This window comes from Panthera onca, chromosome D4, assembly GCF_046562875.1.
Source record: "Panthera onca isolate mPanOnc1 chromosome D4, mPanOnc1 haplotype 2, whole genome shotgun sequence".
Classification (NCBI taxonomy): Eukaryota; Metazoa; Chordata; class Mammalia; order Carnivora; family Felidae; genus Panthera; species Panthera onca.
In genome coordinates, this window is record NC_138351.1 from 12,651,007 (window position 1) to 12,670,678 (window position 19,672).

The 19,672-nt window shown below is 42.6% G+C and overlaps 1 protein-coding gene across 7 annotated transcripts in view; it reads left to right on the forward strand.

The window, feature by feature from the left end:
- Positions 1–19,672, forward strand: part of TJP2 (tight junction protein 2) — a 129,622-nt gene that overhangs the window by 78,374 nt on the left and 31,576 nt on the right. For 6 of the 7 annotated variants that reach the window (XM_060610115.3, XM_060610113.3, XM_060610109.3 and 3 more), the window contains 4 exons: positions 11,206–11,259; positions 13,652–13,776; positions 15,197–15,299; positions 17,506–18,088. In XM_060610115.3, the coding sequence (XP_060466098.3) occupies positions 11,215–11,259; positions 13,652–13,776; positions 15,197–15,299; positions 17,506–18,088 (856 nt within the window). In that variant the 5' untranslated portion in view covers positions 11,206–11,214. Of the gene's footprint in view, positions 1–406; positions 494–11,205; positions 11,260–13,651; positions 13,777–15,196; positions 15,300–17,505; positions 18,089–19,672 lie in introns of those variants that run through there. The other variant, XM_060610110.3, reaches the window with a different exon arrangement.

A 19,672-nucleotide genomic window follows, 5' to 3' on the forward strand; every position in this document is an offset into this window, starting at 1 on the left:
TTTTGTGTATGTGTGTATGGGAGGGTCTGTATAAATAAACCCTTCTCTAAATGTTCATTTCCAGAGTACTGCTCCAAAATGTCCTACTTGCTTAATACTTTCTACTTCGATAGTTACTCTGTATGTCTAACAAGAATATTTGCTCTGATTCTCTGGTTCCCTTGCGTGGGAGAAAGGAGGGAAAGAAAGCCCTTCAAGTGGTGTAAATCCAGACTGCTTTCTATTTTTCCTCACAAGTGGTGCTTTTCAAAGCGTTCCGGCATCCCTGCTGTATGGATGTGTCACTGTGCGAGATGACAACAGGATTTGCTGGGAATGTGGGCCACTATTGTATCCGCCTTACGTAACCACGTGGAGTGGTGGCAATGGGTGAGCAGCCTGGGGTGTAGGCAGTGGCCTGGCCGATTAATCTCCAGAGGCCATGAAGACTGCTCAGGTCCTCCAGAGGATGTGGAGCCAGGCTGTTAAAAAGTTTGGGAGACTGAAAGGCCACGTGAGTCCCTCTGCAAGCTCTCCCTCTTTTCTTTCCCAGCCTTTCTTTGCGGGAAGTGGTTGGGGAGCAAAAGCTTTCGCACAGTGACTGCTTTCTCTTCGGATTTATTTGCCCTTCTGGCAGCTTTCAGTAACAAACTGTGACATGCAGCTTGTAGTCAATGGTGGGTTTTAGAAATACTTGCCTTATTTTTAGCAGACATGTGAAACTGATAGCCTCTTATGGGATTTATGAGTCAAATACTGCTGTCTTGCATGTTTTGGGAGTCTGCAAGTACGTTGTTGCTTCCTGGGAATGACTTAATATACTCCTCGTAGAAGATGTTTGTGTTTGGGGATTTATTTTGGGGTGAAACTTTTTGCTTCCTTATTCTGCAGAAATCTTTATTCTTATATCTAGGTTCTTCAGTTACAGGAAACAGTTTTTGACATGTTCTTTGCTTCCTCTCAGAGTTTTGAATGGCAAGTACTACTGTAGCATGTATGAATGTTTACTTTTACAGCTTGGGGTTTTTATCAGACAGCTCCCATGATTATGGGCTGAGTTTGAATAATCTGGGGTGTTGACTTGGGGTAGATAGACATGGGAGCCCTGTACCCCACTGCTCCCCCAGAGCTAGCTGATCTCTCCCTCACCTTCCTTCCATACACCTCTCAAATTATTGCCACCACCCTGTCTTTCCCGCCTCCGGTGGAAGTGATCACATTTTCTTCTGCTCTTTCACTTTGCAAAGTCTGGGCTTAAAAAATATTTGGTATAAGGTCCCTGTCCAGGAATTGGGTACACCTTGATGTTCACTCATATGCACCTGCCCTATTTTTTATTTTATTTTTTTAAATGTTTATTTATTTTTGAGGGAGATTGGCACGAGCAGGGGAGGGGCAGAGATAGAGCAAGACAGAAGCGGGCTCTGTCCTGACAGCAGAGAGCCTGATGTGGGGCTTGAACTCATAAACTGTGAGATCATGACCTGAGCCGAAGTTGGACGCTTAACCAACTGAGCCACCCAGGCGTTCCTGCCCCTGTTTCTGAACTTGTGAAGCATTTGGTGCAGGTGCAGGGATTACAGATCTAAATCATAAAGCCTGGTAGTAAAACAAATACCCAGGAGCCCATCATGCACATCCATGGAGCCTCATGGAGATGGACAGAAAGTCCTTTCTCACTCTGCCTCATTCCTGGCTCATTTCATCCTGTAGTTTGTGGTTTTCATTCCCTTGCTTTTTCTTTTTTTTTTTCTTCATAGTTTTACCACACACATGCATATGCATCCCTAAGGAAAAAATTAGTTTTGCTTGCTTTTTCTTTATTGTGGTAAAAAAAAAAACAACCCGCAGAACATAAAACTGAGCATCTTAACCATGCTTAAGTGCACAGTGCCATAGTATTGAATATATTCACGTTGTTGTGAAACACTGCTTTCTGAACTATATCAAAGTGATATCAGGCTCTGCACATTCTTCTAGATGTTTTTCACTCAGTGTTTTATTTGAGTTGCATCTGTGTTGTGGTATGTGTGGCTCTAGTTTGTTTTCACTACTGTAGAATATCGCATTTTAATAATATATTCTGATTTACTTGTCCATTCTGCTCTTGATATTAATTTGGGTTGTTTCCAGGTTTTGGCTGTTGAGAATGTTACTGTGAATACTCTTTGTGTGTGTCCTTGTCACATATTCATACATTTCTCTTGGGCCTCTGCCCAGGAGAGAAATCACTGCATCATGGAATACGTGTATCTTTGGCTCTGATCCTTGTAGCTAAAGCTCCTCAAGGCTAAGCAACGGCTGAATACTGACAGCAATTCTGGGATCTGTACACAGCCCGGCACAGGTTGGGTGGGGCCCGAGCCGAGTGGCCCAGTTTGAAATGAATGAGCTGAAGCCCTCAACTAAGCTGCTGTAAGCTGGCAGCCTGTCCCCTGGGGGATGTACCCAGAGAGGATACTCTGAGGACTGTGTGACTGTGAGGGCTGCTCTGTTTCCCAGAAGGTGTTGATAGAGATGAGGCGGGAAGACACTCAGTGATTTTCTTTTTGGGCACACCTGTTGTAAACACTCCACGGGCTCTGGTGGTTTTTATTCACCAGTGTATCCCGAGTGCCACAAATCACAGGCTTGGCACATAGTGGGTACTTAATAAATGTCTTTGAATGAATGAATAAATGAGGGAGTGAATGAATGAAGGGGCTTCTCTGAGACCTTCATAAAAAGTCCTAGTTCTGTGGACTAAATACACAGTTACGGTATATTTTAATAGCTTTCAAAAGAACTATTAAAATGTATTTTTACTTCAGGTTCCTCATCTTTAAAAAATAAGGTTTTAAATTCATCACTTGGTGTAACAGAACATATGTTCTTTTAAATACTGTGTTTAAATAGTTAATAGTTTATGTCCCAACACATTACCAATCCTAGGTAAAGAAGCCACTTACAATCTGATCAGTTCATACAAGTTGGTGAGATCTTTGGGCACGTGGCAAGGTCTGATTGATTAAAAATTTCAGTCAGTCCTGGGGCGCCTGGGTGGCTCAGCCGGTTAAACATTCGACTTCAGCTCAGGTCATGATTTCATGGTCCGTGGGCTTGAGGCCCACGTCGGGCTCTGTGCTGACAGCTCAGAGCCTGGAGCCTGCTGCGGATTCAGTGTCTCCTCTCTCTCTGCCCTTCCCCTGCTTGCACTTTGTCTCTGTCTCTGTCTCTCTCTCTCTCTCTCAAAAATAAACGTTTAAAATAAGTTTTAAAAATTTAATTCAGTCCGGTTGGGGTGGCAGTGGTAGGAATAGGGGTTTAATTCTCTTTCTGATAAATCTAATTTAAATTACCCCTGTGGGCAGCACAGGAATACTTAGATAGTATAATCTCATTATGGAATAGTGAATTTCAAAAGCCAGGTTCATTCTACCTTGGGCAATATTTTAAAAATAAAGTTTTGTGGCAACTCACTTGTTTGGCTAAATGATAAAAATTTTTAAATCCAAAACCTTTATTTTTTATTTAATTTAAAATTTTTTTTTTAACATTTATTTATTTCTGAGAGAAAGGCGGAGCATGAGCTGGAAGGGGGCAGAGAGAGAAGTAGACACAGAATTGGAAGCAGGCTCCAGGCTCTGAGCTGTCAGCACAGAGCCTGAACAGGGCTTGAGCCCAGGAGCGGTGAGATCATGACCTGAGCTGAAGTTGGCCGCTTAACTGACTGAGACACCCAGGCACCCCTAAATCCAAAACTTTTAAAAGAGAACTTGTTTTTTTTATTTTTAAAATAAAAATGTATTCTAAAAGTAATGTACTCATATAAAAATATTCTCTTCCATACCACAGCTCCTGGGGAAATTTTAACATTTTTTGGTATTTATTCTTCCCATCTCTTCCATGTATGGTTATATAAATACATATATTTATGACAATAAGAATGGAAACAGTGATGTTTTGTATATGGATTTCTCCCTATAGACATTTGAATATGATCTATATATGTAACCAATCTCTTATTGTTGGACATTTTAATTACCTATTAAAAATTATACTCAGCTATAAAAAAACTTATATGTTTACCTTAGTGCACTTGTGCAGATAATCCTGTAAAATAAATTGCTAGAAGTGGAACTGAATGATCAAGGGGTAATCAGATTTTACATTTTGATACTTATTGTAATTTGCCCCCTGAAAGGTTTTTTATTTTTAATTTTTTTAATGTTTGTTTATTTATTAAATTTTTTTTTAACGTTTGTTTATTATTAAGAGACAGACACAGAGTGTGAGCAGGGGGAGGGGTAGAGAGAGAGGGAGACACAGAATCCGAAGCAGGCTCCAGGCTCCCAGCTGTCAGCACAGAGCCCTATGCAGGACTCGAACTCACAAACCATGAGATCATGACCTGAGCCGAAGCCGGACGCTTAAACGACTGAGCCACCCAGGCGCCCCATAATGTTTATTTATTTTTGAGAGAAAGAGAGAGAGAGAGAGAGAGAGCGAGAGAGCGCAAGCTTAAGCGGGGGAGGGGCAGAGAGAGAGACACACACAGAATTGGAAGCAGACTCCAGGCTCCCAGCTGTCAGCCCAGAGCCCAATGCTGGGCTTGAACTCACAAGCCATGAGATCATGACCTGAGCTGAAATTGGACGCTCAACCGACTGAGCCACCCAGGCTCCCTGCCCCCTGAAAGGTTTATACCAATTTATATTCCCACCCTTCCCACCAAGAGCGGATGGACCTGAAAATATGAAGCCAATTAGTTCTTCTTCTCTTTAATTGAAAATGTAGTAATCATGATTAAGAAACTTTTAAAAAATTGATGGCAGTTAAGTATTTTCTTTCTTTTTTTTTTTTTTTTTTAATTTTTTTAACATTTATTTATTTTTGAGACAGAGAGACAGAGCATGAATTGGGGAGGGTCAGAGAGAGGGAGACAGAATCCGAAACAGGCTCCAGGCTCTGAGCTGTCAGGACAGAGCCTGACGCGGGGCTCGAACTCACGGACCGCGAGATCGTGACCCGAGCCGAAGTCGGCCGCTCAACCGACTGAGCCACCCAGGCGCCCCTAAGTAATTATTTTCAATGCCTATGCATTTCATTGTGTTGATTCATTTAACCCAAATATCACTCCATTTTTTGGACATTTGTGCTCCCTCCCACCCCAGAGCAATGCCCATTCCTAGGGGTGATTGTTATGGTATTGGTTAGTTATTTCCTGATGGTTTTTATTTAAAAAAATTTTTTTTTTACTTCCTATAATTTATTTATTTTTTATAATTTACCCAGGTCAGTTAGCACATGGTGCAACAATGATTTCAGGAGTAGATTCCTTAATGTCCCTTACCCATTTAGCCCATCCCCCCTCCCACAACCCCTCCAGTAACCCTCTGTTTGTTCTCCATATTTAAGAGTCTCTTATGTTTTGTCCCCCTCCCTGTTTTTACATCATTTTTGCTTCCCTTCCCTTAAAGTTCATCTGTTTTGTACCTTAAAGTCCTCCTATGAATGAAGTCATATGATATTTGTCTTTCTCTGACTAATTTCGCTTAGCATAATACCCTCTAGTTCCATCCACATAGTTGCAATACTGATGATTTTTAGAAGACTATTCTGGAGAAGGTCTTGTGTGATGTTTCTTTTTTTTTTTTTTTTTTTAATTTAAATTTTAGTTGGTTAACATACAGTGCACTATTGGCTTCAGAAGTAGAATTCAGTGATTCATCAGTTGCATACAACACCCAGTGCTCATCCCAACAGATGCCCTCTTTAGTACCCATCATCTAGCCTCTCTCCCACCCACCTCCCTCCATCAACCCATAGGTGTTCTCTATCATTAAGAGTCTTTCTGTGGTTTGTTTCCTTCTCTTCTTCTCCCCACCCCTTTCCCGTATGTTCATCTGTTTTGTTTCTTAAATTCTACATTTGAGTGAAATCATATGGTATTTGTCTTTCTCTGATTGACTTACTTCACTTAGCATAATACATTCTAGCTCCATCCGTATCCTTGCAAGTGGCAAGATTTCATTCTGTTTGAAGGCTAATATTCCATTACACACACACAGACACACACACACACACACACACACACACACACACACACACACACACCACATCTCTATCCATTCATCAGCTGATGGACATTTGGGCTCTCTCCATAGTTTGGCTATTGTTGATAATGCGTGCTATAAAGTTTGGGGTGCATGTACCCCCTTCAAATCTGTATTTTTATATCCTTTGGGTAAATACCTAATAGTGCAACTGCTGGATTGTAGGGTAGTTCTATTTTTAGTTTCTTGAGGAACCTCCATACTGTTCTCCAGGGCGGCTCCACCAGTTTGCATTCCCACCAACGGTGATGTTTTCTCCTAATGTGTAGGGATATAGCTATATCGAAAGAGGAATTGGCATCTGTATTTATTTTACCACAACTTCCAGGTTAGTTCACCCTGTTGAAATTTGCCAGCTTTGAGGTAGAGTCAAGTGTAAGAAGATGAACTTGGGGAGCATGCATGCTAGTAAAGTCATTTCTAGTTGGTAGGTGATTGGTTAAGGCCACATTGAAACCTGAAGGTGTCAGGGCGTTAGGAGGTGTTCTGTGGAAATGGAAAGAGAGGATCGAGATAATTCTAATCAACCAGGTTTCTGCTTACTATTTCCTTTTAAGAAAACTTTTTTTAGGGGTGCCTGGGTGGCTCAGTCGGTTAAGCGGCCGACTTCGGCTCAGGTCATGATCTCGCGGGCTGTGAGTTCGAGCCCCGTGTCGGGCTCTGTGCTGACAGCTCAGAGCCTGGAGCCTGTTTCAGATTCTGTGTCTCCCTCTCTCTGACCCTCCCCTGTTCATGCTCTGTCTCTCCCTGTCTCAAAAATAAATAAAATGTTAAAAAAAAAAATTAAAAAAAAAAACACAACTTTTTTTAAAATAGAAAACTTTATTAAAATCTTGGAAGACTTGTGTTATACTGGCACACATTGTAAAATGCCGTTTTAAACACAGACTGCAACATTCCAGAGAGGAATGGTGGTGGTAAAGCCCACCTAGCACACTAGACCTTATCGGCACTCAAGTTCCCAACCTGACCACCTCAAGGGTGCTGTCGAAGAGGCAGAGGGCCACTGACTGTAACAGAAAATTTCCTTTAAGAAAACTTTTAAGTAGTAGAAATCAGTGCTTTAATCACATTAACAAGTGAGAAATAGACAGTGTACCCACTTCTTGGTTCATTGAAAAGAAAACCTTTTTGAGTGCCTACTCTGTGCACCCACTGCTGTTCTAGGAGAAAAGGGACGAAATGGAGTGAGTGAGATATAAAAATCTTACCTGAAAATCCACTTCCATTTTCTTTCAATTGATAAACAGTGGTCGGGGCGCCTGGGTGGCTCAGTTGGTTAAGTGTCCCACTTTGGCTCAGGTCATGATCTCACTGCTCGTGAGTTCGAGCCCCACATCAGGCTCTATGCTGACAGCTCGGAGCCTAGAGCCTGCTTCAGATTCTGTCTCCCTCTTTCTGTCCCTCCCCTACTCATACTCTGTCTCTCTCTCAAAAATAAATAAAATATTTTAATTAAAAAGAAAAAACAGTGGTCATGGTGAACAAACTTTTGTCACCATGTCAAAAGTCTTTGTCAAAAAGACGTATGGTCTTTTTTAATGTATACCTGTTTCAATGCGTTGTGCCTTCATTTAACCTACACATAACCCCATTTTGGATGCTGATACCCGTCCCTCCCCAGACCCCTGTCCTGTCACCATAGCACCTGGTCGTAGGTGTGCTGGTAGCATGGATCCTACTTCTTGCCTGTTCCAGGACCATTTGTATTTTCTTTTTAACTCTAGAGGTGATTTTTTTATTCTAGTTTTTAAAAAAATTTTTTTTTTTTTTTAACGTTTATTTATTTTTGAGACAGAGAGAGACAGAGCATGAACAGGGGAGGGGCAGAGAGAGAGGGAGACACAGAATCGGAAGCAGGCTCCAGGCTCCGAGCCATCAGCCCAGAGCCTGACGCGGGGCTCGAACCCACGGACCGCGAGATCGTGACCTGAGCTGAAGTCAGACGCTTAACCGACTGAGCCACCCAGGTGCCCCTATTCTAGTTTTTAATCTAATAACTCTGATCTCTTGGAGCCAGATGGTATTAGCCATGGAAATGTCCTTTTAAAAGTGAGTACATAGTGGGAGGGTGAGCTAAGGGATTAGGACTTCCTCTCAATTTGACTAATCAGTTAGAGCTACTCAAGAGTGGGCTGGTTTACCTTCTGTACAAACAAAATTGCCTTTTCCTAAGCCCCTCTGCCAAAGGGAACAGATGATCTGCTCCAGTAGATTGGTTGATAGACTTGCCTTTTATGTTAAGCTGTGTTTTTCTCCCCAGTCAAGAGAGTTTGTTAACTGGGGAAAAAAGAAGCACATCATCTAGACATTTTTCAGTTCTTTACTCTCTCTCATATTAGTATCAGTGCAGGAATGGCAAATTTGATTTGAAAACATTTTAATGTAAAACAACTAGTTTTCTTAAAATTATTTTCGTTTGTATATAAATACAGTATTTACGTATTTCTTTGTGTCCTTAGGTTTTAGATTGTCTCTTATTAAAAGACATAGAGCTTGATGGACCTTCTTGTTTTTTTAAAAATTTTTTAAACTTTATTTATTTTGAGAGAGAAAGCAAGCAGGGGAAGGGCAGAGAGAGAGAGAGAGAGAGAGAGAAAATCCAAAGCAGGCTCCATGCTGTCACCTCAGAGCCCGATGCGGGGCTTCAATTTATGAACTGTGAGATCACGACCTAAGCTGAAACCAAGAGTTGGGACGCTTAACCGACTGAGCCACCCAGGCCTCCCTGGACCTTCTTGTTTGCCTGTATTTATTGTGATTACTCTTCTATATTCTTTCTATATTCTAGTTTGCATTTTACATTTGTGCTGTTTTGTTTTTTTTGTTTTTTTTTTTTTTTTTCTAAGTTTCCCCTTTTGCCTCCTTTGCCTTGTTTTGGATTGACTTGTTGTTTGTTTTGTTTTTACCTCTGCTATGTTGGAAGTTATGTACTGTAAGTATTCCTATCGTGGTTACCCCAGAAAATTTAACATGTAGATTTGACTCAGTGAAGTTTAAAATTAATCAGCAGTTTAACTCTGCTCCTGAATAAAACATTTAGAGTAATCTAATTATGTTCAAGTGTTCTGGATTTACATGTGTGTTGTTTATACTTTGGCTCTGTCTTATTTGTATTAAGTCTAACAGGTTATACATTATTATTATAGTTGCATACAGCCAGTACGTGCTCAGGCTTACTCATGTTCCTTCTTGTGTTTTGGGTCTTCCTTCTGGGATTATTTTCCTTCTTTCTCAAATATCCTTTGGAAATTGTTTTATTGCTGGTCTAGGGTACTAATCTCTCCCAGTTTTTATGTTTTAAAAAAAATGTCTTTTATGCCCTCTAAATCAACATGTATTGTGTTAAAAATATTCTGTTAATTTTGGGCTTCCATCATTGCTGTTTAGAAGTCAGCTGTTACTCGGATTGTTCTTTTGTAGGTAATCTCTCAGGTCTAGACTGTTCTCAAGTCTTTATGTATTTTTTTCTGCCTTGAAATTACCATGTATTTAAGTGTTTTTTCCCCATCTCTACCACCACCACCCCTATTTACTCTGCTTTTTGATGTACTGGGCTTCCTGAACGTGAAAAATCTTTAATTCTGGAAGAGTCATTGTCTCTTTGAGTACTGAATCTCTCCTGTACCCTTTCAGCATCTTGTTCAGGAAATCTAACCAGATACATTGTAAATAAGACTTCCTTGGTCTTAACTTTTCTTTAAGGATGTCTCACTTTTTAAATGCTTATTGCTGTGTTCTGGATAATTTCTTCACATCTGTCTTCCAATTAATTACTCTTTTCAGCTGTGTACAGTATGTGGCTCACTCCACTGTTTATCTCAATTATATATTTTTATTTCTAAAATTTTTGTTTGCCTTTTTTCTGATTTCCTTGGTCATTTTTGATGTTCCCTTGTCCTGTCATTACATTTCCAATTTCCCCTTTTAATTTCTTATGATAAACATACATGTTATATCCACTTCTTTGAGTCTGTGATTGATATTCCCAGCATTTATAGTCTTTGGTCCTGCAGTTTCCTGTTTTAACTCTCACTCATGGTGACCCGCTTTGTGTGTGTGCGTACAGATTGTCAACTTCTGTTCCTCAGATACTCACGTGGGGGATTCTCTGAAACCTGTGTTTAGTATGTTCCTTGGAGAGAATTTGCATTTGCCTCTGTGTCCCAGGGTGGTGCTCCCTTGCCTAACCACTTTTAGCAGGTTTTGAGGAGATGTACTATCTGTAATAATTTTAGTCTCAAACTTGTGTGAGTACAGGTCTGTTGGTAGGAATTCTCCAGGGAGATAGTTTTAGTTATTTCCTCTCTACTCAGAGCCAAGGAACATGCCCCTGCCATCTCCATCTGCCCGATGGAGTTCTTCCCCTACTACATCCACTCCCATCTAATCTACCCCCCTTGTTTGGGTCCTACAGCTTATCTCTCTTCCCAGCCTTCTGTTGGAATGCCCGCTTCGATACTGGTTTATCTCTCTGGCTTTGAGCTTTCTTGGCATTTCTAGCCTTTAAGGATTTCTCCTCAAAGGCAGCCTGCATTTAATGGATTTATTATTAGTATTTTTAAACTGATAACCACTATTTTCAGGCTTTTCTGGACATTTATTTTGGAATACTGTCAAAAAGGAAGCCCCCATCTATTTATGCAGGCATTTTCATCTTTCACACTCAGCAGTACCCATGGAGAAAAGGCACTCTCTGACAAGGCCAGGGATTCCTTTAGACATTAAAAATGCATAAGATTTGCCTAAGAGGTCATCTTTGACAGGAGGAGGGGAGAGTGACTTAAAAAAAAAGGAAATAAGTATCTGTTTAAAACTAGATTTCTTTTTAAGGGATTTTATAATGACTGCTTTGGAGTAGTAGTAATAAAAATGTTCAACACTTAATATTTCAATTTTTTAGGGTCTATCTCTTACTATGTATTTCATTACTTTTCATTTGTTAAGACTACCATTTGATTGAAGGAGTGTTTGAAAATAGGTAACATAATGTTCCTAAAAAATATCAACTCCTTTTAGTGTGTAGAATGTGTAAGCTGGACTTTATATAAAGACATCTTGAATTATAGCTTTATTTCTAGCATTGAAATGTTTGTGGTTTAAACAAATTGGTTTTGCTGTTTGAAAACAGGCCCCAGGCATGGAAGAAGTGATATGGGAACAGTACACTGTGACCCTACAAAAGGTGAGTGCTGCACAGTTCATATGTGCCACAGTCATGTTCTCGAGCTCACGGGTCATGGATCCTATTCACTTTCGGCCACAGTTTTCCCCCCCCTTAAGGTGGATGATGCATTGTAGCTGGCAGTAATTACTGCATTATCAAAGATTTGCACGCTATTATATTTTTTGGTTAAGGCCCGTGTATCGAAAATTATAGAGGTTACTTAGTGTATTCACCTATCGCCAGACAGAACAGGTTATGAAGAAAGAGAAAAGGAGGGAAGAAATGGAAATAACCTCTACTATTTAAGGATGTCTAGGTAGCTTCTACAACTTCTATCATTTTTATTATGATAAATATTTTTTTTAATAGATAATATTTTATTATGATAGAACGTATTAAGTTCAAACTAAATTTTGAAACATTGGTTTAACAGAAGACATGGGTTGTATTTCTTATCCCACTCATGATTAAAGGAGTTTTTTTTTTTTTTAAGTTTATTTATTTTGAGAGAGACTGAGACAGCATGAGAGGGGGAAGGGCAGAGAGAGGGGGAGAGAGAGAATCCCAAGCAGGCTCCACGCTGCCAGTACAGAGCCCGATACAGAGCTCGAACCCACGAAGCTGCGAGACCATGACCTGAGCCGAAACCAAGAGCTGGACGATTAACCGACTGAGTCACCCAGGTGCCCCTGTCCAACTCATGATTGTATCAGGAGGCACCGAGTTAATCAGATTTTTAAAAATCCTGCCCTCCTTCCCCATGGGACTGAAAGCCAACGTAAACCAGATAGAAAGGTATTTCACTTAATTTTTATGGCTTGATTTTTACGGTTGTTTCATGGGATTGCTCCTCTTGATTAAATGAGGTAACGCAGATGGCCTCTAGTACATGGAGTCCAGCACATAATGATTGCTTCGTAAGTGTTAGTTCCAGTCCCTTTTACTCTCCTGACAGCAGATTCGAGGTGGGCATGATAGGTGTTAGCCCCACTTGAAACCAGCACAGCCACCAACAGTCTGTAAGTGATTTGTGTGCGGCTCGGCTGACCTGAGAGGCACTTGTGGTCCTGGGGTCTTATTCCATCAGCTGCCCTGGTCAGCATCTCTGTGACTTTTGTGGGCTCTGCTGGTCTTAGTCCTGCTCTGAATCCCTCCAGGCTCTGGATTGTAAGTTCCTAGAGGAGTTGTATGTTCCTCAGAGGGAGAGTTTTCCTTTAACCCTTAGAACTGTGAATTTTTCAAATCCTGACTTTAGTGAAAAGTTAGTTCCTGAATAAATGAATTAGCCCTGGTTGAAAAACACCCACGTCAGTGCTTAGGAGCTGAAACTTCCGGAGTTAAGTAACATGACATGGTTTCTTTGGATGAGTGCTTTCCCCCCTTGGGTCTTAATTCTCAACTCTGGTCGTCTTCTGACTCTTCTCTGCGCCCTTCCACCAGCATTTCACATACCCCTTGAGTCGTGAGCCTCAAAGTGGCAACAATGAGAGACATTTTAAGTCTGGTGTAGAGGACAGAGCTACCTCCGCATAAACCAACTACTAGGTGATGGTGCTGCCCAGTCCAAGGCCATGTAATCATGGGACAGTCGCCTAGCCTGTTTTGTGTTGGTCATTGTCACCAGTTGGCATAGTGGGTCCTATGCAGGAAAATGGGGAAGACTTTCTTGTATTCTTGGAGTACATTTTTACATAATCAGACTCTGATTTACAGTTACAGTCACATGCCCATATCATCTGCATGAAACTTTGGGAGCGTAGCTTTTTTAAACACTGAAATGAAAGGGTTATTTATGTATTATCCAGGTTCACTGTTTTACATTTCTAGACCAATTGTGAATGTAATTAGTCTGTATTTTCTGTCTTATATGTACACAGGAGTTTAATGTTTTGCTCTGTCATAAAATCTTAAAACTGCTTATCTTCCTATCTTATCTTTAAAATCCATTTACTTCTTTTTTCACCCTATTAAAATGAAACCACCAGTTCACCTAACTTGGAAGTTAAAGTCATACTTTAAAAATAGGGTTTTCAGCACAGATTCAGTTGTGACTGAAACTCAGGCCAGGATATGAGAACAGGTATGATTGCTGATTTGAATAGCATATCCCTGTTTGGACAGAAGATGTTATTTCCCATGCCAGCCCCTAGTGATAACTCCAGGCTGTTTTATCAGTCTTTTCCAGCTTTCACAAGACTGTTCCTTTTAGATAAGGATTTCCCTTTATAAACTTGTCAGCTAATCATGATGGTGCCTTATTTTGTCATTTGTGTCTGTGAGCCCTCTGCTCTTGAGCTGTCTCTGGTTATTGGTTTGACCTTTATTTTACTGAGTGCTTGTAATAAATCCCAAAAGCCACTTACAGAAGGATTTTTATTATTTTAATTTTTCTCTTAACTCCAATGAACAGGATTCCAAAAGAGGATTTGGAATAGCAGTGTCCGGAGGCAGAGACAATCCCCACTTTGAAAATGGAGAAACATCAATCGTCATTTCTGATGTGCTCCCGGGGGGGCCCGCCGATGGGCTGCTTCAGTGAGTGTCCTTGCACCCCAGCCCCTGCCCGCCCCACTGGTTGCTCCTAGACAGGGTATGCACTTAAAAAAACAAAACAAAACAAAAAAACCAAACTTGCATATATATATATATATATATATATATATACACAAGAATTGAGACCATAACATATCATGCTTTAACAATCCCTAAACCTTTAGAGGAAGGAGAGCAGTCATTTCCACAGGAAAAGAGTAATAACTATCACAACTATCATTCCTAGGCTTAGGAATCATTTCTGAATGTGGAGTACAAAATCAGCATGCTCTCCTCCCGGCCCCTAGCACCCAACCAACACTTTATACTTATTTTACCTTCTATTCATTAAGGATTTAATGAGGATACTTTGGCTTAATAATGATCTGATTTGTGTTTTTTTTGTTTTGTTTTGTTTTTTGAGAGAGAGAGTGCACACACAAGCAAGGGAGGGGTGGGGGGGGGGGAGAGAAGGAAGGAGGGGGGGAGGGAGGGAGAGAGAGAGAGAGAGAGAGAGAGAGAGAGAGAGAAAGAGAATCTTAAGCAGGCTCCACGCTTAGCGTAGAGCCCAATATGGGGCTCGATCTCACGACTTTGAGATCGTGACCTGAGCCAAAATCAAGAGTCGGCCACTTCACTGACTGATGTACCCAGGCACCCCAATGATGCTCTGACTTACAAGAGGGATGTGGAAACTGGGAAAACTTACTACATGAAAACACAGGTTTTCCAAATGCCAGCCTTCTGTTCTGAAGAGATCATGCCATTTTTAAAAGAAACATATCTGAGTTCCCTCAGGACAGTTTCTTAGGTCAGAATCTAAAATTAATTATATGACTGTCTTGGCCAGAGAGCTCAAAAGTTTAGGATTTATTGGCATATCAAGTCTGTATATTCGTATCTAAGTAGTCTTTCATACCGAGAGCAGTGTAGGATTTAAAAAGTGATTTTGGGGATGAGGTAAGTAAGACGGTTCTAATGACCTCAATATTTCCTTAATAACCTCAGGCAAACTCCTGATCTCCTCCCCTCCATAAAAACACAGGTGGATATAAACCTGCTCTGGGGGCTATCTTTAGACTTCCTGAAGCCCACCATGCACCGCAGGCAGGGAGGGCCTAATGCAGAAGTTCCTTTTGTGCCTCGACCTTGCCACTGCCTAGTGCCTCCTGGAGGGACCCTTTGGTATTGGTCCCCCACTGGTTTCCCATAGACAATGTCAAAAGTGGGCTGAGCAGCTTGTGGGTTCCTTCCTGGGAAGAGTTCAGATTGAGCTGACCGATTCGGCCTCAGGAGTCGTCAGACACTGAGCCTTTTAGTAAGCATTTTGGGTCAATTTGTTGCTTTTATGTGTTCCCAAATAAACAATTTACAGTGAATAGATGGGAGTTTTTCACGTCTTCTTTTTATTTTTTGTTTGCAGAGAAAATGACAGGGTGGTCATGGTTAATGGCACCCCCATGGAGGATGTGCTCCATTCATTTGCTGTTCAGCAGCTGAGAAAAAGTGGGAAGATTGCCGCCATTGTAAGCTCTGGGTTTGCTTTCAGCTTGTCTCAGTAGCATCTTGTTTTGTATGATCAGAAGAAAATCACCACTTGCTTTTAAACACTTGACAGAATTTAGGGGCTGCTACTTCTTGTTGCCCCTGCTTTGGGGTGATGTTACGGATGATGTAAATATGTAAGTAGTCTCTCCCTGCCTTTTCCTCATGCTGCTAACTTCCAATGACTCTGGTATCTGAGTGAGTTTGCCTTAGGAACCAGGCTGGACAATCCTAAGAGAATTCTCTAGATTGAGAACACTTGTAAAACAGTATTAATTTGGAAAATAAATTTCTGCTCAAAAACCCTTTTGTAAAGGCCCACACAAGATCTGTTATATCTTTTTTTAATTTTTTTTTTTTTTTAGTGTTTTTATTTATTTTTGAAGGAGAGAGAGAGAGACAGAGCATGAGCGGGGGAGGAGCAGAGAGAGAGGGAGACACAGAATCGGAAGCAGGCTCCAGGCTCTGAGCTGTCAGCACAGAGCCCGATGCGGGGCTCGAACTCACGAGCCGTGAGATCATGACCTGAGCTGAAGCCGGACACTCAACCGACTGAGCCACCCAGGCGCCCCTAGATCTGCTGTATCTTAATAAACTACAGTTTCTTAGGAGATACTGGCGGTCTGTAGCATTCATTCGTTTGCTCAGTCATTCATCAGCAAACGCTGGGTGAGCAGCAGCTATGAAGATGCCACCTGAGCCTGGAGCAGGGCTGTGCTTCAGGGAGTGCCTACTCGAGCCAGGCAAGTGGACACACGAAGCCAGAAGTGGAATATGGTGTGTTTAAGGACAGTGCTAGGGAGATGTACTGGCTATGTGGTATTTAACTTTTTTCCCAACTTCATATTATGAAATTTTTAAGTAAAAAGAAAAGTTCTAAGATTAGTGTAATGAACACTTCTATATCTTCTACAGTTTTGTTTTTTTTTTCTTAATGTTTATTCTGAGAGAGAGAGAGTGTGCATACGGATGTGAGCAGGGGAGGGACGGGGAGAATCCCAGTCGGGCTCTGCCTGTCACAGAGCTGCTCTCAGCGCAGAGCCAGGAGAGGGGCTGGATCTCACAAACCGTGAGATCATGACCTGAGTTGAAATCAAGAGTCAGACGCTTAACTGCTTAAACACTGAGCCACCCAGGCACCCCTCTTTTACAGTGTTAATATTCTGCCATCTTCACTTGAGTTTTTCTTTTTTAAAATGTTTATTTATTTTGAGAGTGGGGGCACCTGCGTGTGAGTGGGGGAGGGGCAGAGAGACAGAATCCCAAGCAGGCTTCAGGCCCACAACCACAGGATCATGACCTGCGCTGAAATCAAGAATTGGACGCTTAACTGACTGAGTCACCCACGTGCCCCACTTGATTTTTCTTTCTGTCTCTCTTTTCCTTTTATTTTGAGAGAGAAAGCGCAAGTTGGGGAGGGACAAAGAGAAGGGGACACAGGACCTGAAGCAGGCTCTGTGTTGACACCGGACAGCCTGACCTGGGGTTCAAACTTCATGACCTGAATTGAAGTCCAATGCTTAACTGACTGAGCCACCCAGGTGCCCCTCCACTTGATGTTTTTATGTATATAAACACGTATTTTCAGTAAACCATTTGAAGGAAAGCTGCAGATACGACAGTGTCAATCCTACTTACTTCAGCATGCATCTCCTAAATAAGGACATTGTTTTACATAACTATAACACTATGAGGAAATTAATGACTTTAAAGTATCATCTAATACCCAGTCCATATCCCAAGATGTTTTCAATAGACTTTTCTTCCCCATCCAGGATTCCAATCAGGGCTCAGGCATTGCATTTGGTCATTAATCTCTTCAATGCCTTTTAATCTAGAAGGCTCCTTCTTTCTCTCTGCCCTCTCACTACGCTGTCCCCTCCCGCTCCATTACTGACACTGACTTTTGAATGAATTAGGCAGTTGTATCCAGAATGTTTCAATTTCTGGATTTTCATTTTCATAACTTAGTGATTTAAAGTCCCTTGATGCTATTCAGAACACTGAGTAGAAGCAGATTTTAGAGGCCCTGTGTTCAGAGTTATACTCATGGTCTTATTATACTCAAAGCTTAGTGAGTTGGCGGGGACAGTTTTACTGAAAGGAGAAGCAGGGCTGGGCTCTTAAACCTGCATTCTCTGTAACTGTGCTTGCCCTGCATCCCCCCTGCGTTTGCTTGAATGACAGGTGGTCAAGAGGCCCCGGAAGGTCCAGCTGGCCCCACCCCAGGGCAGCCCGTCTGTCGGTGAGGATGACCGCGCTTTTGACGTGATGGACGAGTTCGACGGCAGAAGTGCCCGCAGCGGGTACAGCGAGAGGAGCCGGCGCAGCAGCCACGGTGCGCGCAGCCGCAGCTGGGAGGACAGTCCGGAGAGGGGGCGGCCCCACGAGAGGGCACGGAGTCCAGAGCGCGAGCGCAGTCGCGGCCGCAGCCTGGAGCGGGGTTTGGACCACGACGACTATGGGCGGGGCCGAGAGCGCAGCCGCGGCCGCAGCCTGGAGCGGGGTTTGGACCACGACGACTATGGGCGGGCCCGGGAGCGCAGCCGCGGCCGGAGCACAGACCGGGCCTACGAACGAGCTTACGACCGAGCCTACAGCCTGGAGGAGGAGTACGGCCGCAGGGCCCAGCCCGATGCCCGATACGCGGCGTCCCGGAGCCGCAGCCGCGAGCACTTGCACTCCTGCAGCCCCAGCCCTGAGCTGAGGGGGCGGCCTGACTCGGACAGGCCCATCGGGGTTCTTCTGGTGAAAAGCAAAGCAAATGAAGGTAGGCATGCTTGCTGAAGAAGAGCACTATTACAACAGCTAACTCTTACGTGGCACTTACTGTGTGCCAAGCACTGACCCAGATGCTTTGTGCCAGCTGGCTCATTTCTTCCTGGTAACCACCGCATGTGGGAGTTACTTATATCTGCGTTATGTAGACAAGGAGACTGAGGCACAGAAAAGTTCATTTACTTGCACAAAGCTGTGTCACCAATGGCAGAGCCAGGCTGCAGAAATGTGGCTTTAAACTCCTAGGCCAGGGGTTCTCAAAGCAGCCTATGCACCACCTGGACACTCGCAGTAAATGCAGATTCTCAGGCCCCAGCCCAGCCCCGCGGAGTTGAAACACGGAGAGAGACCACAGAGTCTGTGTGTTAACAAGCTCTCCTGGTGAGCCTGGTGCAGCTTGAGTGGTGAAACCATGAGAGTAAATCAGACTCTAGCTGATCTTGAGCGTTTGCTCTGTGCCAGGCCTGCGCTGAATAAATAACTCTTAATCTTCACCAGAGCCCTGTGTGGTAGGTAGGAGACTTCACTCCTGTTGCCCAGTGGGGAGCATCGTGGTGCAGAGAAGTTTTGGTGTGCCCACAGATGAGGAGGGCCCTGGTCCAGCCCGCCTGTCCCACAATGCATTCCTTGGAGCACTTGCACATGGTTCAGCTCATCCAAAATTCACTAAAGCCCCACGTGGCAGTTAGAAGCCAGCAGTCCCTTAGTTAGGTGAGGATTGGAAACTTCAAGAAGGGAAGCGACTTGCCCACATCTTGAAGCCAGGAAGTGGTGAGCCAGAACACAAATTGCATCTCCTGGAAGTAGACAGATGATCAGAAACAAGTAGGTGGATGAACAAGGCTTTAGAGCCAGTGCAGAGACGTTCCCTGCACTGGTTCTTGGTTCTGACTTTTTAAATTACTTGTCATATATCTTTTATCTCTGTTTGTTCTTTACTTCTCCTTCCAAGAGGAAGAACAATGAAGAGCACCCAAGAATGCAAAGTTAACTTCTTGCCCTTTAGGTTGGGAGCTGGCATTTCACATAGCCTGTCTGATGAGAGGGTTTGTTTTGTTTTTATTTCTAGTGGAGCACAAAGTTGAGTCTAGAACTAGGTGCCCATCGAAATACCTAAAGAATAACACAAGGATGTGAGTAACGTGCTATGCAGAGTCCAGTCCCAGAAAACAGAGGAGGGAGTCGAGACTTTCCTATCTCTAAGGAATGCGCATCTTAGGAGGTTTAAGGATTCTACAGAATCTTTACAACCATTGATAATGATATATTAATTTATCAACCTACAAGAATTATAGAGTAAAAACCATCCTGCTCCCAGATTAGAAGATGGACTGGAGAAATTTTGAGAAAGATGACCTGGCATGAGACCTCCCTCAGAGAGGCCTGATACACCTTCTATAGGACTGGTACTCCAGGTTCTTGAGTTACCCAAGGTAGTGCTTTTCAGACTTTACCTTCTCTTTCTCTTCTTTGCCTCTTTCCCTTTCCTTTCCCTCCTCCTTCCCTTCCACTGCAGAAAGAACCACATCTTGCAAACAATCACGGATGCATCTTCATATCAAAAAACTTGAACAAA